The sequence below is a fragment of the Pangasianodon hypophthalmus genome, chromosome 26 (genome assembly GCF_027358585.1).
Source record: "Pangasianodon hypophthalmus isolate fPanHyp1 chromosome 26, fPanHyp1.pri, whole genome shotgun sequence".
Taxonomy (NCBI): domain Eukaryota; kingdom Metazoa; phylum Chordata; class Actinopteri; order Siluriformes; family Pangasiidae; genus Pangasianodon; species Pangasianodon hypophthalmus.
The window spans coordinates 17,157,859-17,185,489 of NC_069735.1; the positions used below are offsets into that span (position 1 = coordinate 17,157,859).

At 41.8% G+C, this 27,631-nt stretch overlaps 1 protein-coding gene across 1 annotated transcript in view; it reads left to right on the forward strand.

The window, feature by feature from the left end:
* Positions 1 to 25,749, forward strand: part of LOC113537676 (sialoadhesin-like) — a 48,290-nt gene extending 22,541 nt beyond the window's left edge. The window contains exons 10-13 of the mRNA XM_053229672.1: positions 1,083 to 1,331; positions 1,472 to 1,720; positions 13,405 to 13,410; positions 25,000 to 25,749. Of these exons, the coding sequence (XP_053085647.1) occupies positions 1,083 to 1,331; positions 1,472 to 1,720; positions 13,405 to 13,410; positions 25,000 to 25,478 (983 nt within the window). The 3' untranslated portion in view covers positions 25,479 to 25,749. The remainder of the gene's footprint in view (positions 1 to 1,082; positions 1,332 to 1,471; positions 1,721 to 13,404; positions 13,411 to 24,999) is intronic.
* Positions 25,750 to 27,631: the final 1,882 nt, after the last annotated feature.

A 27,631-nucleotide genomic window follows, 5' to 3' on the forward strand; every position in this document is an offset into this window, starting at 1 on the left:
GCTTCATCATGTCAGGAATGGGTAGCTGAGGTGGATGCAAGTGCAGACGTTTTATTAAATTAACAAGTCATACACTAACAAATAACCAAAACAAGACTATAAGCCAAGAAACAACCTGCAACATGGGTGAACAACAACAACTACAACAAAAAGCCTGACCAAGAAACACACAACCACCAGAACTTAAATAGCGTAAGAAGGCATAATGAGACACAGCTGAGGGTGACGTGACATGCAGGGGCTGATGGGTAATGTAGTAGAGAGAACACAAAAGATGAATTTATTATATTAGCATGTAATAAAAACTGATTAAATTGAAGACTAACAAGTTTTAAGCAATTTAAAAATTCTGACTTTGGTATAAATACATGTCTATATAATCCCATGTTCACCACTTAAAGGAAAAATATATATTTATACAGACTTTATGTTCAGTTCCTAGAAATAATGTCAGTAAGAAAGATTTTCAGAATTAAGATTATATTTCTGGAATAAAGTTGGTTTTATATTTAATATGAGCTGCATGTATGTGTAATTACAGGTCGAGTATAATGTCAATAAAAAGTCATATGATGTGCTGAAAACTTGAAACCACAATATGAAGGAAAAATGAAAGAGTATAGATGTTAGCATATTTCTGTTAATAAGGTAGATATGATTAAAATTGTGGTGAATATCTAATCTAAAACTTTACTGTGAGAATTTTAAACCAGTTTTTTATTTCTATAAGACAATAACTCACACTGTAGGTGCTAAATTATTTTATTTGCATTGACTCCGCCCACTAGTTTTTACTAGTTATTACATAGAAAACTTCCAAATCTCATATTCAAACCCAAAATTGTCAATTTCCCATTGTTATTGCGCACACACACACATTTAGTAAATCAGGGGCTACTTTTTATTTATTTGTTTGTTTGTTTGTTTATTTGTTTGTTTGACAACGTTTAGCTTTACTGATGGTTGAGGAAAACACAGAGTTTATTTTCTTTATCTGCATAAAAACTGTGAAGGACTGATTGAGGGAAACGAGCTGGTAGATTATTCACTGAAGCAGATTAATGTTTCTCTCATTGTTTAAGATCTTCAGGTGATCGCTCCTGCAGAAGTGACAGAGGGACAATCAGCCGTTCTGACCTGTAAAACCACCTGCAGTCTGACTGATCCCACATTCATCTGGTACAAAAACAGACGTGGTTTATCCACAAAGACCACCAAGAGCAATGAAGTCCACCTGCAGCGGGTCAGCAGTGAGGATGCAGGCAGTTATAGCTGTGCTGTAAGAGGATATGAACATCTCCCCTCTCCTGCTAAAACTCTCAGCGTCGGATGTGAGCTTTATTTATCTTTTCTTATATATTGTGTAACTCAATAGATGATGAAGCACATGATATTTAATGAAAGTAAAGGAATCAAGAAAAACATTATGATCATGAACTGATTTCCTCACTCTTATCATGGAACTGTCTAGATCCTCCAAAGAACGTCTCAGTGTCCATCAGCTCCTCTGGTGAGATAGTGGAGGGCAGTTCAGTGACTCTGACCTGCAGCAGTGATGCTAACCCACCTGTGGAGATCTACACCTGGTTTAAGGAGAAAGAATCATCACCTGTAGGATCTGGACAGAGTTACAGAGCTCTACAGAGTGGACAGTACTACTGCGAGGCTCAGAATAAACACGGCTCTGAGAGATCAGCTGCAGTGTCCGTCACTTTAAACGGTGAGAGCGATGATTATACGTCCATGTTTGATCTCTGCTCTGTTATACATCATACACTATGGATTTTCTTTTTAAAAAATCTTTTCATTTCTGCTCTTCCTGTGTGTGTGTGTGTGTGTGTGTGTGTGTGTGTGGGTAGGTTTCCTTCATGGTTCTTTGATTGTGTATGTGGCTGTTGGAGTTGGACTTTTTGGGCTTGCAGCTCTTCTCTCTGCACTCTTCTGGCTGAGGTGAGAATATTTATTCTGATAAATTCATCACTAATTCCTCTTAAGATGTTTCTGATGGATAAATTTGTTCACGATTAAAATACAAGGGTGACTGTGCGTTCTCAGTAGCTGCCTCTAGACTGTCGAATACACTACCTGATCTGTTTCAACTACTGAAGAATTTAAATCTTGTCTTAAGATCCATCTTTTCTCTTTGGCATATGACTGTATCTAAGCCTTGTTTTTTAAGTCATGTGTTTAATTAGTCATTTTAATGAGATTTATACTTTGTATATTTTATTATCTTTGTGTGTTTTGTTTTATATTACCCTGTCTTGTGCTGTAATGTTGATGTGCCTTTTTGACCTCAATTCCTCTCAGCTGTACAGCACTTTGATCCGATTCTGCTGTTTTAAATGTGCTCTAGAAATAAACTGAACTGAATTGAATAAATATCTGACTTTGTGTGAGCAGATGCAAGAGAAAGAAGAAAAAGGAAGATGATGGTGACTATCAGGTGAGTTATTACAGAAATATCCATCAGGTGATTTCTTTGTTCATAATAAACTCTTACTGTAAAGATCTTCAGCCGAACCTGCTCACGTTCTCCTCCCCTCCTCTCTGCAGACCGCTGGGCCGAGTGCAAAAGACGACACGTACGCAGCTCTCGATCTCGCAGGCCGGACAGCTGATGATGTGTATCACACACTTGCAGTAAGTGGTTACTGAAAAATACAGTCACTTGTAGTATGTTTGATGATGATGGTCTAAGCAAATGATTATGTATTTTATTGTTGTAAATCTATGTTCTATTAAATTCAGATTTATTCAGCGCAAGTTGTTTTTTCTGTTTTTGATTTTACTATGGAGTTACACACCTGATTATTCAAAGTCAACAAGGCATGGCCTCTTTTTTTCACAGACTTTTCATCCCCGTCCTACTGCTGATACACCCACATCCTCTGACTACTAGACTGCAGCAGTGAGTTTTAGCTTTTAAACACAAAACCACCGTTAGATTAGAGTAATGTGAACATATTACTTATTGTAATTTGAAGATGTCAGAGCTACAACAGTAAATTTATATTTATTTCTTAATCAGTAATATTAATAAAAGTAAATCAGAGAGTGTGTGATGATGACTGGTGTAAATAAATGTTAGTAATGTTCTGCTGTAACACACGTTTCTGATGTTTGTGTGTGTTCTCTTTCAGACTTTGAAGAACATGATGAGTCCCGAAACAGCTGATGAATAGAGAGAGCTCCTCACTGAAACAGAGAAACTGAATCGCTCCTTTACACCAGCAACATCAGCAACTCACAGACATTTAAAGCAGCTTTAATCATTTTATAGCAGTGTGTGAAGTGCTTTTTTCTACTGCCAGCAGGTTAGGACTGTTCCAGTCAGCTGTTGAGTTTTCACTTGTTAGTGATTGTTTCTTTTTTGTGAATATTTGAAGTGATTAAAGGCATTGAGGCTCAACTGAAGTCCAGAATGTAAATATTCACCAGAGAATGTGTGTTAAGTAAGAAATTAAACAGTGTGTGTGTGCTGTAATAGTTATAGGTCCTGATTGGCACCCAATGTTTCTGGAATAGACTCCTGATTCACTGTGACTCTGACCAGGATAAAGTGCTTGTATATATCGCACTACAGACACTTAAACTAGCCAAAGCTGTTCATATACATTGTTGTTTAAATTTGTCTCACTCCAAATAAACATATTATATCACTTTGTATGTGAAGTGCTCATGTCACTATTGAGATTTGGAGCAGATAGACGTAAATTTGGTGTCGTATCAATTATAAAAATTATGCTTTGGGTCTGTGTGAGTGATTTCTCTAATCACATGACAGTTATTATTGATAAAGGAAAAACTTTCACAGCAACCTCACAGAAATATTCTGTCTTAAAAATTAATTATTTACACTTTCTCTCTGACACACACTTCTGGAGTAAGGACAATCCAGAAGTGTATTTAACATAGGTTTAATTTATTTTATATTAAACTTAAAGTTTTGATCTGCATTATAGTGGGGAAAAACTCTGAATATTTACATTAAAGTGCTGAAAATGTTTCGTGATGGCAGAATGAAGCTTTCCTTCCTACTCTATCGATTCATTACCCAAAGTTTTTCATTGCAGTGGGTGATAGTGACACCTGGTGGTCAAAGGGATGATGTGCATCTGTTATTGTACTGCATCCTGCTGCAGGCTGCTGTGGAGTTTTTAGATGGAAACAGTACTGAAATATCATACTCAAGTAAAAGTACTGTTACTTCCCAAAATACTCAAAGTACTCATCCTTAAAGAATGAACACAGGGATCCTGCAACAGTTTTCATTTTGACTGTAAGCTTTTACAAAGTATAAAATTTCATACCTAAAGTAAGTCCTAAACATAAATAAACTCTGTGTGATCTTCTGCATGTGTATAGTGCTCAGTCATAGAGAGAAACTCCATGTTACAGCGGCTTTAACACACTTAAATAAACTTGCACATAAAAAGTGGAGATGTTTGATATGCACATTACTTAGACTGTGAGTGCAGTTACACGTGGTGTCCAGCATTTTATAGCGCTGATCTTATCCAGTACGTAATCTGATATTTTATACAATAATAATAATAATAATAATAATAATACATTAATTAATACATTTTTAATTAATTAATAATTAAAACAAAGTAATCAAGTAAAAACAATCTTAAAGAAATAAGTTTTAAGAGAAGATTTAAATGTACTAAGAGATTGGGCTTCTCTAAGATCAGATGGTAGTGAGTTCCACAGTTTTAAAGCATAAGAAGTGAAGTGAAGTGACTTGTGGCCAAGTATGGTGACCTATACTCGGAATTTGTGCTCTGCATTTAACCCATCCAAGTGCACACACACAGTAGTGAACACACACACACCGTGAACACACACACACACCCGGAGCAGTGGGCAGCCTTTTTTGCTGCGGCGCCCGGGGAGCAGTTTGGGGGTACGGTGCCCTGCTCAAGGGTCTCACCTCAGTCGTGGTATTGAGGGTGGGAGAGAGCGCTGGTCATTCACTCCCCCCACCTACAATCCCTGCCGGAACCGAGACTCGAACCCACAACCTTCAGGTTCACCTTCGGGTTGCAAGTCCGACTCTCTATCCATTAGGCCACGACTGAAGAGAAGGTGCTATCACCCATAGTACGCAAACGAGTCTGAGGGACAGGTAAAAGACCACGTTTTGGGGTTTAATGGGTTAAAAGCTCAGCCAAATACTGAGGAGTCAAACCATGCAAAGCCTTGTGTGTAAACATAAGAATTTTAAAATCTACATGAAACCTGACAGGGAGCCAGTGCAAGGATTCCAAAATAGGAGTGATGTGATCACTTGTCCTGGACCTAGTCAAGATTCTAGCTGCAGACTTTTGCACATACTGCAGTTTATTTATTGTAGACTTAGAGACCCCAGTAAGGAGCGCATTGCAATAATCAATGTGAGAGAAGACAAAAGTGTTGATCAACTTTTCAGCCACAGAAAAAGATAACATGGGCCAATATCTTGCAATATTTCTGAGATGAAAGAAGGATGTTTTAACAGTATTCTGCACATGTGGAACAAAAGACAGACTTGCATCAAATATAACTCCTAGGTTTTTTTAATTTTGTTTGAAATTCTAAAGCAGAGCCATCCATTGTTAAATTTAAAGAGCCTTCATTACGAAGCTGGTAAGGAGAGCCAATGAGCATTACTTCAGTCTTATTACTGTTAAGACAGAGAAAATTTTGAGCCATTCATATTTTTAGCTCAGAAATACAATGTGAAAGAAAAGTGACTGCCACGTTATCACCAGGTTTAGAATGAGTGTAAATCTGTGTGTCATCTGCATAAAAATGATAATCAAGACCGAGAGATCTTAAGAGTTGAACAAGAGGAAAAATATAAATGCTAAAAAGTAAGGGGCTCAAGATTGAACCCTGAGGGACATCACAGCGAACTGAACCCATTTCTGACCTGCATCCACCAAGCGAGACAAACTGCCTACGATCTGAGAGATAGGCTCTAAAACAATTCAAAGCAGTCGCTGAGACACTAAAGACAGTTCCAAGAGAGGTAAGTAAAAGAGCGCGCTCAACAGTGTCAAAAGCGGCACTGAGATCAAGAAGGACGAGGATAGAAATTGAACCAGAATCACAAGCCATTAGCAAGTCATTAGTGACCTTAACAAAAGCTGTTTCAGTACTGTGGAGATTACAGAAACCCGACTGAAGGGGCTCGAAAAGATTGTTAGTACTGAGGTGATTGTGTAATTGAGAAACAACAGAATGTTCTAGGACTTTCAAAAGGAAAGAAATGTTTGATAAATCATCAAAGTTGTTAAAGTTAAAGTTAAAGCAGCCTGCGCACAAAAGAAGCACAACTCTCCTCGCACGACTGCCGACAGGGTGCTGAACAGAGAGCAGCAGTTGTTTTGGAGAGCTCGAGTGCGCATGGCTGCAAGGCAGAGTGAGGAAATTCAACTCGGCTGGCAGCCAGTGATTGGAGCAGCAATCATTTACCCTCCAGCAGAAGACTGGAGAATATAAAAGGAGCCAGCAGCTGCTCTCAAGGTAGATTAGGTGAGTTGATGCAGTGCACTGATCTGTGTCTGTCTCTCACTTAGAGGCCGACGTCAGCAAGGAAGACAAGAGCAAACCTCTGCTCAGCGACCTCCGCCCCATTTGAGAGTGACCGTTGTGCCTTTACATAAATGGACATGCTCCTATGCATCGCCCGTTGGTGGCTACAGCCGGAGACTCTCTCTGCTGCCAAGGTCGTCGACAAGGTGGCCATGGACCGGTTCCCGAGGGCACTGCTGCCCGAAGAACGAAAAACTGTAGGCCTGAAGGGTGCCTGCAACCCCAGGAGATGATGGAGACACTGGAGCAAGTGTTGGCCATCCTGGATATTGGCAGGGGCGAGCGATGAGAGTACTCCAAGCCTTTGCTGATGAGTCGCCTTGAACAGCACTCCTAAGGGGATGGGAGACCCAGCTAAAATCTCTCTGCCTATGGAGTGCATGCCCACCACACCAGACCCGCTGCCCACAACATGCTGACAAGCCCTGGAGGGCGCATCCAGCGAGCCACAGTCGCCCCTCCCAGCCTCCCTACTATCCCTGTCGAGGTCAAAGGCAGGCCCTCCTAGACTCGAGGCGAGGAAGATCACCCCTTCTCCCAATGACCAGGTGCTGCGTCTAACCACGGCTGACGTGAGGAAGACTCTACACAGAGTCAACCCACGGAAGGCTGCTGGACCAGACAACATTCCTGGCAGGGTGCTCAGGGGATGTGCAGACCAGTTGGCAGATGTTTTCACGGACATCTTCAACACCTCCCTGTGCAGCACCGTTGTCCCGACCAGCTTCAAGGCCACCACCATCGTCCCCGTGACAAAGAAGTCTTCAGTGTCCTGCCTCAATGACTACTGTCCCGTTGCACTTACACCCATCATCATGAAGTGCTTCGAGAGGCTCGTCATGAGGCACGTCAAGACCCTGCTGCCTCCCTCACTGGACCCCCTGCAATTTGCTTACCGCCCCAACCGCTCAACAGATGATGCCATCACCACCACCCTCCATCTGGCCCTCACCCACCTGGACAATAAAGACACTTATGTTAGAATGCTGTTCATAGACTTCAGTTCAGCATTCAACACAATCATTCCTCAGCACTTGATCGGAAAGCTGAACCTGCTGGGCCTGAACACCTCCCTCTGCAACTGGATCCTGGACTTCCTGACTGGGAGACCTCAGTCAGTCCAGATGGGGAACAGCATCTCCAACACCACCACACTGAACACTGGGGCCCCACAGGGCTGTGTGCTCAGTCCATTGCTGTTCACTCTGCTGACTCACGACTGTGTAGCAATGCACAGCTCGAATCATATCATCAAGTTCGCCGATGACACCTCCGTGGTGGGTCTCATCAGCAAGAACAACGAGTCAGCATACAGAGAGGAGGTGCAGCGGCTAACGGACTGGTGCAAAGCCAACAACCTGTCCCTGAACGTGGACAAAACTAAAGAGATGGTTGTTGACTTCAGAAGAGCACAGAATGACCACTCTCCGCTGAACATCCTCCGTGGAGATCGTCAAGTGCACCAAGTTTCTTGGTGTTCACCTGGCGGAGAACCTCACCTGGTCGCTCAACACCAGCTCCATAATAAAGAAAGCCCAGCAGTGCCTGTACTTTTTGCGAAGGCTGAGGAAAGAACATCTTCCACCCTCCATCCTCACCATGTTCTACAGAGGGACTATCGAGAGCATCCTGCGCAGCTGCATCACTGCCTGGTTTGGGAATTGCACTGTTTCAGATCGCAAGACCCTGCAGCGGATAGTGAGGACAGCTGAGAAGATCATCGGGGTCTCTCTTCCCTCCATCACAGACATTTACACCTCTCGCCGCATCCGCAAAGCCACCAGCATTGTGGATGATCCTCCTGCCGTCTGGTAAATGGTACCAAAGCATTCGGGCCCTCACAACCAGACTGTGCAACAGTTTCTTCCCTCATGCCATCAGACTCCTAAATACCTAGAACTGGACTGAAAGAACACACACACACACACATCTGAACTGGTCCAAGGAACTCACGCATACATACATATATACACACACAACGGAACATCCTCTATGCACATGCACTGCTTTTGCACATGTTTTTTTATTGCTGCTACTACTATATTTACACTGTCTACACTACCTCAGCTGTAATATTTGCACTACTGTCACTTTATCACTTTCAACAGGACTGTGTACTGGTCTGCGTCGTAGTTATGTACTGTCTGTTCTGTCTTGTGCTGTCTGCACATGTTTGCACTTGTGCAGTTTACGTTTAATTTATGTAATTTATGTAGTCCCCGTAGTTCTGTGTTGTTCTGTGTTGTCTTATGTGGCACCTTAGTCCTGGAGAAACGTTGTTTCGTTTCACTGTGTACTTGTATACGGCTGAAATGACAATAAACTCCACTTGACTTGACTTGACTCAGGGAGCACCGTCACCCTGGCCCGGTCTTCCCTCCTGTCCAACCCCAAGGCCAATGGCTCCCTGACAGACACCGGTGTGCAAGGGGACATCCGCGAGGTACCAGCGGCCCGAGTCAGCATGAGACATGAAGCCCCAGATCACCAAGGAGACGCAGAACCAAAGCAACGTGGCTGCGGGTCCGGTGGGCCTGCTTGGACCGGGGCAAAGGAGACGCTGAGGCGACCTCAGCAGGTGAGATCTCCATCCCTACTAACCCTGTCACTTCTGTGTTTTCCCAGGTCGCCCGGGAGGGGAATTTCTGCCAGGAGCAGATGGATGATGCCAGACTGAAGAACTGTTGGGGCCAGTTGCAAGTCATCGAAGGGGTCCTTCAGAATCCCGAGCAGTGACTCCTAGCTGCCCACTTCCTGGTTCACTGGGGACTCCTGTACTACAAGACAGAGCGGCGAGGCCAGTCCTGCGAGCTGCTTGTGGTCCCCCGCAGCCAAACCGAAGCCCTCATCAACCTGGCCCACTCACATCCACTGGGGGAACATCTGGTGGAACACAACACCCTGGAGAATCTGAAGGATCACTTCCTCTGGCCTGGGATGGACGCTGAGGTCCATGTGTTCTGCCAGCAGTGCCCCCAGTTTCGAAGGACTACATCCTAGAAGCTTGCTCCCATGCCCCTCATCCCTCTCCCCATTATCGGCATCCGCTTCGAGAGGATAGACATGGTCCTCGTGAGGCTGATGCCGAAGTCTGCCTGGGGCCACGAATACATGCTGGTCATCGTGGACTACGCCACTCAATACCCTGAGGCAGTCCCACTTCGGAAGGCCACCTCCCGGGACATCGTCTGTGAGCTTCTGCTCCTATTCAGCCGGGTTGGAATCCCAAAGGACATCCTCACCGACCAAGGTGCGCCCTTTATATCAAAACTAATGTTGGATCTGTGTTGGCTGTTGCAGATGAAGCACCTGGGGATGTCCATCTACCACTCGAGGTCGCCGTCCGAAGAAGAGCTCAAAGGGGGTGAACCCGGTGGATGCCTCGGGGGTCTTTCGGATGGCAAAGAGGACGGAGGGGAGGAGAAGTTCCCAGTTCCTCCCCTCCTCATCAACCACCCTCCAGAGCATCTTCTTCAATGTTTAGTTGAAATGTTCCAACAGCCCATCTTTCTGGGAGTGGTAGATGGACATCCCCAGGTGCTTCATCTGCAACAGCCAACACAGATCCAACATTAGTTTTGATATAAAGGGCGCACCTTGGTCGGTGAGGATGTCCTTTGGGATTCCAACCCGGCTGAATAGGAGCAGAAGCTCACAGACGATGTCCCGGGAGGTGGCCTTCCGAAGTGGGACTGCCTCAGGGTATTGAGTGGCGTAGTCCACGATGACCAGCATGTATTCGTGGCCCCAGGCAGACTTCGGCATCAGCCTCACGAGGACCATGTCTATCCTCTCGAAGCGGATGCCGATAATGGGGAGAGGGATGAGGGGCATGGGAGCAAGCTTCTAGGATGTAGTCCTTCGAAACTGGGGGCACTGCTGGCAGAACACATGGACCTCAGCGTCCATCCCAGGCCAGAGGAAGTGATCCTTCAGATTCTCCAGGGTGTTGTGTTCCACCAGATGTTCCCCCAGTGGATGTGAGTGGGCCAGGTTGATGAGGGCTTCGGTTTGGCTGCGGGGGACCACAAGCAGCTCGCAGGACTGGCCTCGCCGCTCTGTCTTGTAGTACAGGAGTCCCCAGTGAACCAGGAAGTGGGCAGCTAGGAGTCACTGGACGTGGCCCGGGAGGCATGGGAAAAGTAACCCTCCCCCTAGTGCTCCCTCAACGATTACATTAGGAGATGCAAGAACGGATTGACCGGGTAATTCCCATTGTCCGGGAGCATATGGAGGCTTCCCAGCAAGAACACAGGAGGACCTCCAATCGTCCCGCACAACCCCGAGAGTTCCAGCCTGGAGACCAGGTCCTGCTCCTCTATCCCGATGCCTCCTGTAAATTCCTGTAAATGTCAGTGTTTTCCCTTTTCCCAACACACCTGATTGAACTCAGCAGATAATTAACAAAGCAGAGGTAAGTGTGTTAAAGCAGGAAAATGCTATATAAGACAAAAACACTATATGAGACAAGACAAGATTACTCCTGTAGCAGGACTCAGAATCAAAGTACGAGGAAGTAGGTCCAAAATATCTAAAAAATATCATGCTACTTGTAGACATATTAGAGTACAAGTTAAGTATCAAAATATAAACAGTTTTATGACAAACTGCAAAATAGCAAAAAAAAGTTCATTTTATTTATCATAAAATATTATTATTTGCCACTGAAAATGAGAAAAAATATAAATATCTAAATATCTTTTGCAATTTTACATATTTAGTACAAATATTTTAACATTTAATCTTTCGCCTCCAATCAGAGTTTAAATGTGTTAATAAAAAAAAAAATACTGACGTTACCACAATTATCTCAGCCATTGTTCGTCATAAAGTCAATATTCTAAATCTTTGTCTCACAGCACTGACAGGTGACCATTAAACGCTTCTGAAAGTCAGCTACACAAACTTAACTGCTTTAAAAAAAACTACACTGAGACTTTTCATGTTCAGGAAATGTAGATATTAGTCTTATGAGTGCATTTATTATCTAAAATATATTGGACTATATTTTCTTACTTTGCCTCCTTAACTACGTCCAACATCCAACCACCATTTTGTTTCCTTTTCTGTTGAATTAGTCTCTTCTTCAGAAATGGAGACGAGGCTAAGCTCATTCAAATAATATATAAAATATCATTATATATATATATATATATATATATATATATATATATATATATATATATATATATATATATATATATATACACATACTACTATATACTATATTATAGTATATAGTAATATACATATATATATATATATATATATATATATATATATATATATATATATATACTACTATATACTATATTGCCAAAGGTTTTGGACACCCCTCCAAATCATTGAATTCAGGTGTTCCAATCACTTCCATGGCCACAGGTGTATAAAATCAAGCACCTAGGCATGCAGACTGCTTCTACAAACATTTGTGAAAGAATGGGTCTCTCTCAGGAGCTCAGTGAATTCAAGTGTGGTACCGTGAGAGGTTGCCACCTGTGCAATAAGTCCATTCGTGAAATTTCCTCACTACTAAATATTCCACGGTCAACTGTTAGCTGTATTATAATAAAGTGGAAGCAGTTGGGAACAACAGCAACTCAGCCATGAAGTGGTAGGTCATGTAAAATCACAGAGCGGGGTCAGCGCATGCTGAGGCGTACAGTGCGCAGAAGTTGCCAACTTTCTGCAGAGTCAATAGCTACAGACCTCCAAACTTCGTGTGGCCTTCAGATTAGCTCGAGAACAGTGCATAGAGAGCTTCATTGTATGGGTTTCCATGGCCAAGCAGCTGCATCCAAGCCTTACATCACCAAGTGCAATGCAAAGCGTGGGATGCAGTGGTGTAAAACACGCCACCACTGGACCCTAGAGCAGTGGAGACATGTTCTCTGGCAATCCGATGGATGAGTCTGGGTTTGGCGGTTGCCAGGAGAAAGGTACTTGCCTGACTGCATTGTGCCAAGTGTAAAGTTTGATGGAGGTGGATTATCGTGTGCGGTTGTTTTTCAGGGGTTGGGCTTGGCCAAGACATACCAAGACATTTTGGACAATTTCATGCTCCCAACTTTGTGGGAAGAGTTTGGGGATGGCCCCTTGGTGTTACAACATGACTGTGCACCAGTGCACAAAGCAAGGTCCATAAAGACATGGATGAGCAAGTTTGGTGTGGAGGAACTTGACTGGCCTCCACAGAGTCCTGACCTCAACCCGATAGAACACCTTTGGGATGAATTAGAGTGGAGACTTCTCGTCCAACATCAATGCCTGACCTCACAAATGCGCTTCTAGAAGAATGGTCAGAAATTCCCATAAACACAGTCCTAAACCTTTTGGTAAGCCTTCCCAGAAGAGTTGAAGCTGTTATAGCTGCAAAGGGTGGGCGAACTCCATATTAAACCCTACGGATTAAGACAAGCAGAAAGTTTTCTGGGTTATGCTGACTTAAGTGTGAATTTGGGTTGCAGTGACATTTGATGTTGCCAAATAAAACTTTTATTTCTTCATCTGTCCAAACAGAGCATGGGTGTCTGCTGTGGCCATGTTTATAATTAAATATGGCCTTGTAACATGTGACTTATCTCCTATGTTAATATTTGTTGAGAAAGGGGGGCTTTGTTGTTTCACTTGATTAACCCAATGTAAAAGTAGGGCATCTTCACTTCCTTAAACCAAACCATAGGTTGTCAATTGTTCATCTTCAGCGATTCTAATTTTCCTCTTTGTGTAGCTCATAACTGTTTATTATAATAACTGGTGTTCAGTGGACAGAGTGAGTAGTGATGTGTACACTGAGGTCATCTTCACATTTCTGGACAGTAAGATGTTAAAGGTGTAGAGCCAAGATGGATTGAAAAAAGACTAAATCTAAAACTAGAAACTGTAATATACTCAGTCTCTCACTTTTTCCTGCTCAACGATAGAACTGCTAAATAAATGAACTTATTTTATTTCTATTAACTACAACACACACACACAAACACACACACACACACACTCAAAAATGGTCATTGTTGGCTAATTGTTGTTAGGAAAATAATCAAGTTCAGGGTACTACTGGAGTATCATACAAATCACTACTACTACTACTACTATTATCACAGCTGCTGTTATAGAAAATTAATCAACACCTTCTGAATATTTCCTGTAAAGTGCTGAAAAAATGAAATTTCGCTTTCTAAAAAGTGCAGTAACTAGTGATGGCAGCCAACTGTATCGATAAAGAGTTCATTACTCAAAGCTTTTCATCGCGGTGTGTGATAATGACACCTGGTGGTCAGAATGATGAAGTGCATCTGTTATTGTAGTGTGTCCAGCTGCAGGTTGCTGTGGGGTTTCTGGGCTACAGATCATAAATCAGGTGATTCCAGTGATTTAAACTGTGTACAGAGCAGCAGCACAGATAAAGAAATAGATTTGGGCAAAACATAACAAAGAAATATATTGAAATATAAAAACCATCAGAAATATATGCGGGGAAAAAAATGGATTAGTAAGAAAGATAACACGTATTCTTCTGACTGAACACCACATGGAGAGGAGTCTAACAACATCATCAGCGTAAATCACATGAAGCATTTCATACCACACTGTAAATCTGATCGAGACTGTTATGTGATCAGACAAACGCAGTTCACTCATCACTCTTCATTGCACGTCAACATAAGAGCTCACAGGTTGCTGTTGTTTTTGAATATGCAGCTGCTTGTTTTATTTTTATGGAGTGTAACAGCTGGAGTTAAAGATGTCCACTGCTCCGTTCCACACACAGCAGAGCTACACTACCCTCTAGAGGAGGATTTGATAGTTGAGTGAGTTTAGGTTGATGTGATGGGGAAAAAAAATGTCTTACAATTCTGCAGTGATGTCCTGAGTTTATTCTGAAGCCACAGGAATACATTAGAAAATGAAAGTTTAATATAAAGGTTTGAGTGAACGATTATAGAATTGAATCAATAAAAAGGAATAGATTTGGGTTTGCATATAAAAAGTGTGTCTACCTAAGATTATGTTAGTTCTTTTGGTCAGCAACTTCACAAGGCTTGGGATATTGCTAAAGCCCATCTTTCTGTAACTCAATCTAAGATAAAGACCCGTTACGACCAGAAACGTATTGTGTGCAGTTTTCAACCAGGTGATGCTGTGTTGGTGCTACTCCCTGTTCCTAGCTCTGCCATGCAGGCAAAGATTCTCTGGTCCATATGTGATATGTGAGAAAAAGCTAAACGACACTAATTACACCATCCGTACCCCTGATCGATGTCATAAAAACTGAGTGTGTCACATAAATATGGTAAAGACCTCGGTTGAGAGACCAGAGGCTACTAGCTGTGCCCCCTCAGGGGCCACAGCCACAGCCTCCATAACTTCGGACGAGGGTGAAATAGGGTACCACCCACCTGAGAGAGGAGATCCCACCTGACGGGAATCTCCCAAGGAGCGTCTTCGAGAACGGCTACCAGGTTCGCAAACCATGGCCGGCCCGGCCAGTAAGGGGCTACTAATACAAGACGTACTCCGTCTCGGCGGACCCTTTCCAGAACTCCTGGGAGCAGAGCGTTCGGGGGGGAAAGCATACAGGTGCAGCCTCGGCCAAGTCTGTACCATAGCGTCCAATCCAAGAGGAGCTGGGTGAGTGAGGGAAAACCAGAGGGGACAGTGTAAAGTCTCCTGAGTTGCAAACAAACCCACTTGTGCTCTGTAAAACCTCTGAGTGGAGCCCCCATTCCCCGGGCCTCAGCCCCTGCCTCGACAGGATGTCTGCCCCCTGATTGAGATGCCCCGGGATATATACTGCACTCAGTGAGAGCAGCTTCCCTTGGGCCCACAGAAGGATCCGGTGCACCAGCCTGTAAAGGGGGTGCGAGCACAGACCCCCCTGCCAGTTCAGGTAGGAGACCACTGAAGTGTTGTGCTTGCAGACCAACACATGATGGCCCCTCAGGTCTGGGAGAAAATGTCTCACTGCTCGAAACACGGCCAGCATCTCCAGGCAGTTTATGTGCCAATTGAGATGGGGCCCTTCCCACAGACCTTGGGCAGAGTGGCCACTCATGACCAGCCCCCAGCGCTTGAGGGAGGCATCCATCATTAGTGTTACGCGACGACATGGAGCCCCCAACATGGGGCCTTGTAACAGGAACCATGGTTTCTTCCACATGTCTAAGGCCCGTGAGCCTCGCCGCGTGACCTTGATCATGCGAAACGGGTTGCCCCTCGGGGAAAACCCTTTGGTCCTGAGCCACCACTGCAACGGCCTTATGTACAGCAGGCCAAAAGATATCACGTTGGATGCAGCTGCCATCAGACCCAACAGTCTCTGAAACTGTATAGCAGTGAGTGACTGGCCTTCTCTCACTCTCTGGACCACCGTGATGATCGACTCGATCCGAGCAGGAGACAGATGTGCCTGCATCGTGGTCGAATCCCACACCACGCCTAGATAAGTGGTCCTCTGCACTGGAGAAAGCACACTTTTCTTTGCGTTTAGTCTTAACCCCAATTCTCTCATATGGGCGAGAACGACATCTCAATGTCGAACCGCCATCTGCTCTGATTGAGCTAAAATCAACCAATCGTCAATGTAACTGAGTATGCGCATCCCCTGGAGAAGCAATGGATTCAGAGCAGCATCCACACACTTGGTGAAAGTGCGGGGTGAGAGTGCAAGACTAAAGAGAAGAAACCGATATTGGTAAGCTTCACCCCCAAAAGCAAACCTCAGGTACCTCCTGTGCTGAGGAAGAATGGAAATGTGGAAGTACGCGTCCTTCAGATCTATCGTGACAAACCAGTCCTTGGACCTGATTTGAGACACGACTTGTTTGACATTTTGAACCTGAGTCTCATAACTTAGCGGTTCAGCAGACCCAGATCTAAAATAGGACGCAACCCTCCATCCCCGACTCTCTGTCGAGAGGAGGGACCACCTCGATGGCCTCCTTCCTTAGGAAATTATCTACTTCTCGTTCCATGACCAGAGCCTACTCGGGGCCCACCAGAGTGGGAAAAACCCCGCTAAATAGAGGAGGACGAGACCCAAACTGAATCTTGTAGCCTTTTTCTACGGTATGCAGGACCCATTGAGACACATTTGGCAGAAGCTTCCACGCTGCCAGAAAGTCTACTAAGGGAATCAGTCTGTCGAGACTGACCTCTGGCGTACTTAGAGCGGCTAGATTGGTGCCCTGAAGTGGAGGACTGGCAGGGACTAGAGACCTCCTCGGAGGTAGCGAGCCCCCCAGAACCGCAACGTGTCCGGGCGGAAGCCGAGAGAACCGCTCGCTGGAGACCGCCGTGCCCTGAAGCACCGGAGGTGGCAGGGTTGACAAAACGATCTCCTGAGGGCACTGAGGTGAGATGGGCACCGTACGATGAGGTGTACACCTCCCTTCCCCAGAGGGGCCTGCCCTCAGAGGTCCCGACTTTTCGGTCCTCAGATCCGTCATCTCCCTTGGCCTCGACCTGGAGCGCCACCCTGACTCCCTCTTTTCAGGGGGAGTGCGAGTGATGACGCTCCATTTCTGGACCTCCCGGTGTGAGGAGCTGGTACAAGGCTGCCGAGCAGCCCCATGAGAGCGGCGAGGGAGAAATCGCAGGAATGCCGCCGACTGGAACCTGTCGACGTCTGTATTTACAGCGTCGCCGAACAGGCCAGTCGGCACAATCGGGGCATCCAGGAGAAAGACCCTGTCATTTTCTTTTAAATTAGACAGAGTCAGCCACAAATGTGTCTCCGTAGCTACCAGGGCCGCCATAGACCGCCCAATTGCCCTGGCGGTCTCTTTAGTGGCCCAGAGAGACAAATCCGTGGCACGACGCAGTTCCACAATGTCATCATTATTTATATCATCTCCCTCATCCAATCCTTTAAGCAGGTCAGCCTGGTATGCCTGCAACACTGCCATGGTGTTCAAGCAAGCACCAGCCTGGCCCGCGGCCATGCACGCTTTGCCCACCAAAGCCAAGGAGGTCCGAAGCGGCTTGGAGGGTAATACCAGGGACTTAAGTGATGATACACTGCCGGGAGAGAGATAGCCCGCAGAGATAGCGTCTCTTCAACCCGGGGAATCGCCCTGTAACCGCGCAGGTCGAATATGGATTGTTCCACGATCTGGACACCGCGGTGAAAGAAAGGCAGGCCCTGGTGTGGAGGCAGTGACTTAGATCGCAGAAAACGCTCATCTAATTTACTACGCAGGCGTGCTTCCTGCTTTTCAGTCGGCCAGTCAATATTTAATTTAGCCACAGCTCGAGTCACCACCTCCAATAACTCCTCAAACTGGACAGACTGTGGTGGCAAGTCCACAGACTCGTTCTCAGCAGGGCTGAGCAGCGCACAGACTCATCCTCGTCCTCAAAGAGCACCCTCCAGGAGCAGAGCGTGCGCAACGAAAGCCAGACGCAATGCGGGCAATCAGCTCCCTCAAGAGCCCTGCTCCCAAACAAGCCACACACAGACTGTGATTGTCCCCACCCACAATGAAACCTGGCCACGGAGAAGCACACAGTCTAAATGATTGTTTGCTTTTGCTCGTCATTGATATAATACTGAGACATACAACATTAAAACAGACAAACACACATAGAGCGCTTACTGAACAACAGAAGCTGGCGCCGGCTCCACCATATGCGCTTTTACACTTCCGGGTCGCTATGTCATCCTGCCGGTGACATTACGCGATTCCGTTGGATGGATTACGCGTGATTCAGAGCGTGGTCACACAGAGGCGTTCCAAAAGCGTTGTCGACGCAGCTCGAGTTCCCGAAGGGTAACTACTTTACACACATTTATTCTGAGTTCTGCTTACACAAACAGAAACTTTCATAATACATTTAACTTTCATAATACAATTTCATAATACTTAATACATTCATTCACCATTAACTAAAAATCTGTTTTCTCAGGAATTGTGAGTTTTTTTCTGTCACAGCATCCTAAACTTATACTGATGCAATACTACAGGATTAGAGTATTATATTTAGTATTAGAGTATCATATTCAGTATTATTGTATTATATTCAATATTACACAGTATTATAGTAGTATATTCTGTATTACATTAAGTGTTAAATGTAATACATATACAAGTGCTACATCATATATAGTATTATATTTAGTATTACAGTATAATATTTAGTATTATAATATTGCATTAAATATTATATTATTATCTTCAATATTACAGCATTATCTTCAGTATTTAATTTAATGATCTTCACTCCTGGTTATTTCTGGCTATAATGTTCTCTGTAACTGCAGTGTATTTACTTTCAGTGTAGAGTGTGTTGATATTGAAAAAATGTTCTCCACACTACACACTCACAGCCATGTGATGTAGGTAATATAAACTTCAGAGTGATGAAGGGAGGCATTGAAGACAGGATTGAAATGTGAAATTAGCATTTAGAAAAGTAACTGCTCATGAGCAGCGGTACTGCACTACAGGACAATTCAACACCAACACTTCCTGTTAAAGCTGCATTAGTCCAGAGTCTAAAGGTTAAGTAGCTCGATTCAACATTTGAATATATTTGGGTTTTTTTTACTCCCTGAGCTGACCTCTTTCGTGCCCATGTTCACAGAGATCTGCCCCAAGATAAAATATACCACACAATTAGATAAATACCCATAATACCTAAAAATAGGACAGACAGTTTTAAACATTGTGTAGTGTGTGTTTTGTGGTTTGGGGTGTTGTTTCACTTCCTCAGTTGGCATGGCAATAGGTTTATTTGTTCACACATTGGACTGATGTGTTAAAATGTACTGTACACAATGCATGCATAGTTTTTACTCTGGTGCAAAGACAGTCTTGCTGATGCAATAACACATGTTTGAAAATGCTAATAAAGTTTTTTTTGGCTTATTTAATAAAAAAAGTCTGGTGTAATTAATTTGCTTTTGAATAAAACTTCTGAGGTAATAAATGCACAAGCACTACAGATTACTATAGAGCATTTTCTTTAGATTCATTAAAAATGTATATCTTTTATCTTTCTTTGTCTGACTATTTTCTCCAATTCTGAAGTAGGGACTGAATCAGCAATAAAGAGGAAACAAAAGGGGGTGTTTTCACACACATCAGCAACACCTCTTAACCACACACTCTTTCTCTCACGCTTTTCTTTAGTCGTAGTTTGGTTGCTGGACATGAAGGTCGAGAAAGCACAGTAAGAAAACATAATGTTTAATATTTTATTTTTATAATTTTAGTAATATTTCAATAATATTTTAATATATATTCCTCAGTATATGTACATTTCCTGAACATAGAGAGGCTCAGTGTTGGGTTTTTCCAATGCGGTTGTAGTTTGTGTTGTTAAATTGGGAGCTACATGACTTTTGGCAACTTTTACCGATCGCTCATCTGTGCTGGGAATTAAGGAAATAATTCTGATTTCATGATAAATTGTATCTGAGATAATTGTGGCTTTTTGTGTATTTTTTATAACAATTTCAAAGTCAATATTAAAATATTTGTATTGAATATTTAAAATGGCAAAATGCTGCAATTTTTTACTAATATTTTTTATGTTTCCTTATTTTTTTAATGATAAATAATTATTTTTAAAATCAATTAAGCAATATGACATGAGCAAGAATGCTGTTAAACTGAATATGGGCGTGGCTGTGATGTGGCCGTAGGCACGAGGCCACTGATAAACAGCACGATTGCAAGTGTGACAGTTCTATTAATAAAAATTAATATCAAGTAACTGACATGTCAGACACAATATGGCCAAATATTTTGGTTATTTTTGCTCCGTCGATAGAAATAGTTCCCAAAGAAGCCAAGGCTGCATGTTGCCATGGTAACGCACAGACTTACTGACAGGCCGTAGTAAGTGTAGTAGCAGTTTCTTCTTTTTTTTTTTCTTTAAATTTTGCTGACAGTTCCCTAGCAAGTGTTTATATAGTGATACATATTGTCTACCCTGAAAATGTCTTCATGTATAGTATGAAGTGTGATTTGATATTTTGGTCATGTGGCCCACATCTATTGTCATGTTTCTGAGTCCTGCTACAGCAGTAATGTTATCTTATATAGCATTTTCCTGCTTTAACACACTCACGTCTGCTCTGTTAATTATCTGATGAGTTGAATCAGGTGTGTTGGGAAAAGGGAAAACACTGACATTAGTAGAGCAGGAGTACTCCAGGAGCAGAGAGGAGAAAGGCTGATTATGTAGCTGTGGCTGTAGGTGGTACTGTGGTGATGTAGTGTGGAAGGCCATCGGGGCCAATACATGTAGCTCTATTCATTTATCAAATGTGTTTCATACAGCTAGAGGTTCATGTTCAGTTTGTCTTCTATATACCTGCTCTTTCCATCCTTAGTTTCTGATAAAATCTTCTGCTGTTTAATTGAGTTTATTGGTGACAATATTGAAACTTATGAACCAGCGAGACCACAAATCAATCATCACTGCTGTTTGTCCCACGAGTGCATGCATTATTTAAACTCGAAATATTTGCTTAGCTTCATGCACAAGAAATAAATCTACATAATTATTCTATATTTACCAGATTCTTTATCTTAACTGATAGCACTGCATCTTTTTGTTTTAAAGCATCCTGGTTTGTAAAATATGTGTGATTTTTGTGTACTATTCTACTTTAGACATCTTTCCAGAAAATTCCTCCTTGAAGTATCAGATTCCGATATGCAAATAATGACAATTCTAAGACTATGCAGATTAGTGCATGACAAGTAAGCAATGTTTTAAGCATGTGTGAGCTTCTCTGAGTAGATTTGGTAACAGTGAATTCATGTACAGGTTTTCTTTTGTGGCTTGTGAATATTTGTCATAAACATCATACTTTTTACCTGTTTATTGTTATATTTAATGTTCTGTGTAATGTAAAGCATAAACTTCTCTGTCCTGATGATGTCAGAAAACCAGAATTCAACTGCACTGTGGTATTAAAATAAATAATCCCTCAGCTAATGAAAGACTTCTGATGGATGCTGTGATAATTGTATATCATTACTTAATTATTTCTCCAAAGAAAAGGAGGATTAACAGCTTAGTAGGTTGTATGTTGTTGTTGTGACTTATTATAAGCAAATTTTATAGGTTTTCCTTTTTTTTCTATAGAAGCTCTCCAGCAATGTTGTCCCTCAAAATGGCTTCCCCACTTTATCTGATCTTTCTGTTCATGATCTCAGGTGAGTCACACATTAACATCATCACAACTACACACCCCAGAGACAATAAATAAAACTTTAACCACCAGTATATTTTGATACTTGTTATAACTGTAACATTATAAATATAACACTGCTCCTCCCTTGAACTGATATTATGTGAGAAAAATGGGATTAAGTTCAAAGTCAGAATCACGTTTAACTAAGACATACCTCTGTTTTTGAAAAACTCCGCCCCCGTGCATAACTCTCACATGTGAATAGTGTTTAAGTCTGCAGTTAAATCTGAGGTCTGAATACTGATATGTGTGTGCTTAACTCAACTCTTAGTAAGATAGAAAATGGAATAAACAATAACATCATCTCCTGCCCCCAAAACCTGAAGTCCAGGTGAAATATTCTTGTTACAATTTGTCTATCAGTGACGCTGGATTTAAAGAAAAACAAACGTAAGTGACGACTGAATAGTAGTGGATGCTGTTAAATGTTAATTCCACATTACGAGTTCTGAATTTAGAACACACTGCTATGTCCAAATCCTGCACATGGTTTTCTTCCAGTGGTAAAGAACTGGTTTTATTTCTCCAACCCGGAGTTCAGAAGTGAAGCTGTAAGCTAACTCAGTGTTTTATGGGGCTCAGGATAATGACCTCTAATCACCTCTTTCATGTATCATGTTTCAGGAGCTCTTGGGAATGAACGGAGTGTGAAATACAGCCAACTAAATCTCTGTGCTATAAAAGGATCTACAGTGTTTATGAACGGCTCTTACACACACCCAACACATCTTACAGTGATGAACAGGTTTTGGTTAATAAACCCAGTTGAGGATAAAGAGCCGACTGATCTGCGTAATGAATCAGGTTACTCAGGCAGAGTGGAGTATTTAGGAGATGAACAGAATCACTTCTCCCTCAGACTGAGTGATGTGAAGAAAACAGATGAACACATGTACTGCGTCAGAGTCATAACAAATGATCAAAAAGAACGATGGGTGGGTGTACCCGGAGTTACACTCACTGTTACAGGTAAATAAAATCATTTTATTTTCTACATACAGTGGTCCTAAAAAGTACTTTGACACTTAAGCCACACTTACAATTTGACAACCTTTTTTTTAAATTAATTTCACAATTATAATCTTCATTGCATTAGAAAACAACCTGTCAAACATAATATCATTAATTTTCAAGAGAGACGCCACAAGCAAACTTTTCAAGCAAAACACTTCCCAAAAATATATTACACTAAAAGTATAAAAATAATATTTAGAGGAAAAGTATGTAGACACTCAATAGTTCCTTCATTAAAGATCACAGTTCCAGTGTTTAGTCTGTCATCTTTTGTTTTGCTGAACTTCTTGACAATGCCTGGGACTGAAATCAGCCTGTTTCTGTAACTTTTGGTGGAATTTTCTTTAGGTTTCAACCAACAAATCTTTCAGTTCATCCACTGACATTGACAATCTGTCAATTTCTTCTCCACTGCAACCATGGATGCTTTATAGAGTTTAGGTCAGTGATCTGGGAAGTGTTCTTTCAAAAAGCAGCTGGTGCTTTGGATCATTATCCTGCTGAAAAATCCATTTCTGTCTCATGAATAATTTCTTTGCTGATTTCTGCAAGTTTCCATCCAGAATACCTCAGTCCATGATGCCATCAATGAACCCAAGCTCAGCAACACCACTGTAGGAAAAACAGCCCCAGCCTCCTCTGTGCTTTATAATACCCTTGGTGCTGTGTTTGGAGTTCTTATCCTGACTTTCTCCACACAAACACTCCAACATCAGATCCATCCAAGTTCCATTAGGATTCATCTGAAAATAAGATAGATGGCCAGAAACTGCTTTCTTTTTGTGCATGTTCTTTTGCACATTTCACCCTTGCTTTCTTATTCTTGAGGCTGATGAATGGTTTCCGCTGCACTACTCTCCCTCTGTAGCCATGCTCGTTGATCCTGTTTTGAATAGTTTGTGCACATTGTATCTGTATCATTGATGTCTGAAGCAATCCTTGCTGCTGTTTCTCATCTGTTTTTCTTGATTTTACTCACAATTATCCTGTTCAGGCTGATAGTGGGCTTTCAGGGTCTGTCTGTATGTCATCTGTTTTCACTCAAGAAGTCCTTCATCTTTGAACTTTAACTGCTCCCAAGCTAATTTATAGTGGATGTATGTAGCTAATTACATTTAATTTCATACAGACGCTCCTAGCAGAGTAACACGTGGTGTAGTTCATCATATTAACTGTACAAATTCTTCATATTAAGTGTCCAAATAATTTTTTGTCTAATTTTGAAAAGTATATTTATTATTTTATATTTTTAAAAATAACTGTTTTTGTGGGAAATGTTTTGCTTAAAAAGTGTGCTTGTGGTATCCTTCTTTAAAATAAATGCCATTTGGTTTGAAATGTTGATTTCTAATGTAGTGAAATTCATATGTTTGTGTGGCTTCAGTGTTCAAGTATTTTTAGGGCCACTGTATGTCACTCAGGTGATAATCTCTCTTTACACACAGAAGTGTCAGAGTTTTGTACCAGATTATTGAAACTTATGAATGTCATTATTATGTTCATACTGAAAAAGGTTTGAGAGTTTTATACCTGATTAATGAGAGTCTCTGAAACATTCATACTGCTTATGTCAATATTTTTTGTCAAAGTACAAAGTGTTTTCTCTGATTGATCTGATCATTAATTTGACAAAAAGTGACTAGCCTCCAGAGTTAAGAAGGTTATAAACACTGAAAATAATACTGAAATGAATGCCATTAGATTGAAAAACAATTTGAGAGAGCAGAGTTTTAAATTAGACGCTTTCCTTGCTTCAGGACAGCTTTCCTGATTTAATGTTTCTCTCATTGTTTAAGATCTTCAGGTGATCGCTCCTGCAGAAGTGACAGAGGGACAATCAGCCGTTCTGACCTGTAAAACCACCTGCAGTCTGACTGATCCCACATTCATCTGGTACAAAACCAGACATGGTTTAACCACAAAGACCACCAAGAGCAATGAAGTCCACCTGCAGCGGGTCAGCAGTGAGGATGCAGGCAGTTATAGCTGTGCTGTAAGAGGATATGAACATCTCCCCTCTCCTGCTGAAAACCTCAGCGTCAGATGTGAGCTTTATTTATCTTTTCTTATATATTGTGTAACTCAATAGATGATGCAGCACATGATATTTAATGAAAGTAAAGGAATCAAGAAAATCACTGATTATGATCATGAACTGATTTCCTCACTCTTATCATGGAACTGTCTAGATCCTCCAAAGAACGTCTCAGTGTCCATCAGCTCCTCTGGTGAGATAGTGGAGGGCAGATCAGTGACTCTGACCTGCAGCAGTGATGCTAACCCACCTGTGGAGAACTACACCTGGTTTAAGGGGAAAGAATCATCACCTGTAGGATCTGGACAGAGTTACAGAGCTCTACAGAGTGGACAGTACTACTGCGAGGCTCAGAATAAACACGGCTCTGAGAGATCAGCTGCAGTGTCCGTCACTTTAAACGGTGAGAGCGATGATTATATGTCCATGTTTGATCTCTGCTGTTATACGTCATACACTATGGATTTTCTTTTTAAAAAATCTTTTCACTTCTGCTATTCCTGTGTGTGCGTGTGTGTATGTGCGTGGGTACTATCAGGTTTCCTTCATGGTTCTTTGATTGTGTATGTGGCTGTTGGAGTTGGACTTTTTGGGCTTGCAGCTCTTCTCTCTGCACTCTTCTGGCTGAGGTGAGAATATTTATGCTGATAAATTCATCACTAATTCCTCTTAAGATGTTTCTGATGGATAGATTCATTCACGATTAAAATACAAGGGTGACTGTGCGTCCTCAGTAGCTGCCTCTAGACTGTCGAATACACTACCTGATCTGTTTCAACTACTGAAGAATTTAAATCTTGCCTTAAGACCCATCTTTTCTCTTTGGCGTATGACTGTATCTAACCCTTGTTTTTTTAAGTCATGTGTCTAATTAGTCATTTTAATAAGGAGAATTATACTTTGTATATTTTATTATCTTTTAGCGTGTTTTGTTTTATATTACACCGTCTTGTGCTGTAATGTTGAGGTGCCTTTTTTATCTCAATTCCTCTCAGCTGTACAGCACTTTGATCAGATTCGGCTGTTTTAAATGTGCTCTAGAAATAAACTGAATTGAATTGAGTTGAATAAATATTCGACTTTGTGTGAGCAGATGCAGGAGAAAGAAGAAAAAGGAAAATGATGGTGACTATCAGGTGAGTTATTAGAGAAATATCTATCAGGTGATTTCTTTGTTCATAAACTCTTACTGTAAAGATCTTCAGCCGAACCTGCTCACGTTCTCCTCCCCTCCTCTCTGCAGACCGCTGGGCCCAGTGCTAAAGACGACACGTACGCAGCTCTCGATCTCGCAGGCCGGACAGCTGATGATGTGTATCACACACTTGCAGTAAGTGTTTATTGAAAAATACAGTCACTTGTAGTATGTTTGATGATGATGGTCTAAGCAAATGATTATGTACTTTATTGTTGTAAATCTATGTTCTATTAAATTCAGATTTATGCAACGCAAGTTGTTTTTTCTGTTTTTGATTTTACTATGGAGATACACACCTGATTATTCAAAGTCAACAAGGCATGGCCTCGTTCTTTTCTCACAGATTTTTCATCCCCGTCCTGCTGCTGACACACCCACATCCTCTGACTACTAGACTAAGGTAGTGAGTTTTAGCTTTTAAACACAAAACCACCATTAGATTAGAGTAATGTGATCATATTACTTATTGTAATTTGAAGATATGGGCTACAACAGTAAATTGATATTTATTTCTTAATCAGTAATATTAATAAAAGTAAATCAGAGAGTGTATGATGATGACTGATGTAAATAAATGTTAGTAATGTTCTGCTGTAATACACATTTCTGATGTTTGTGTGGTTTTTTTTCAGACTTTGAGGAACATGATGAATAAATTGAGTCCTGAAACAGCTGATGAATAGAGAGAGCTCCTCACTGAAGTGGAGAAACTGAATCACTCCTTTACACCAGCAACATCAGCAACTTACAGACATTTAAAGCAGCTTTAATCATTTTATAGCAGTGTGTGAAGTGCTTTTTTCTACTGCCAGCAGGTTAGGACTGTTCCAGTCAGCTGTTGAGTTTTCACATATTAGTGGTTATTTCTTTATTGTGAATATTTGAAGCGATTAAAGGCATTGAAGCTCAACTGACGTCCAGAATGTAAATATTCAGCAGAGAATGTGTATTTAGTAAGAAATTAAACAGTGTGTGCGTGCGTGTGTGTGTGTGCTGTAATAGTTATAGGTCCTGATTGGCACCCAGTGTTTCTGGAATAGACTCCTGATTCACTGTGACTCTGACCAGGATAAAGTGCTTGTATATATCGCACTATAGACACTTCAACTAGCCAAAGCTGTTCATATACATTGTTGTTTAAATTTGTCTCACTCCAAATAAACATATTATATCACTTTGTATGTGAAGTGCTCATGGCGCTATTGAGATTTGGAGCAGAGAGACATAAATTTGGTGTCGTATCAATTACAAAAGTTATACTTCGGGTCTGTGTGAGTGATTTCATTAATCACATGTCAGTTGTTATTGATAAAGGCAAAACATTCACAGCAACCTCACAGAACTATTCAATCTTAAAAATTAATTATTTACACTTTCTCTCTCTCTCTTTCTCTCTCTCTCTCACACACACACACACACACACACACACACACTTCTGGAGTAAGGACAATCGTGAAGTGTATTTAACATAGTTTAATATAAAATAAATTAAACCTTAGTTTAAAAAGTGTTGATCTGCATTATAGTGGGAAAAACTCTGACTATTGACATTAAAGTGCTGAAAATGTTTCAAATTTGACTTTTGAAA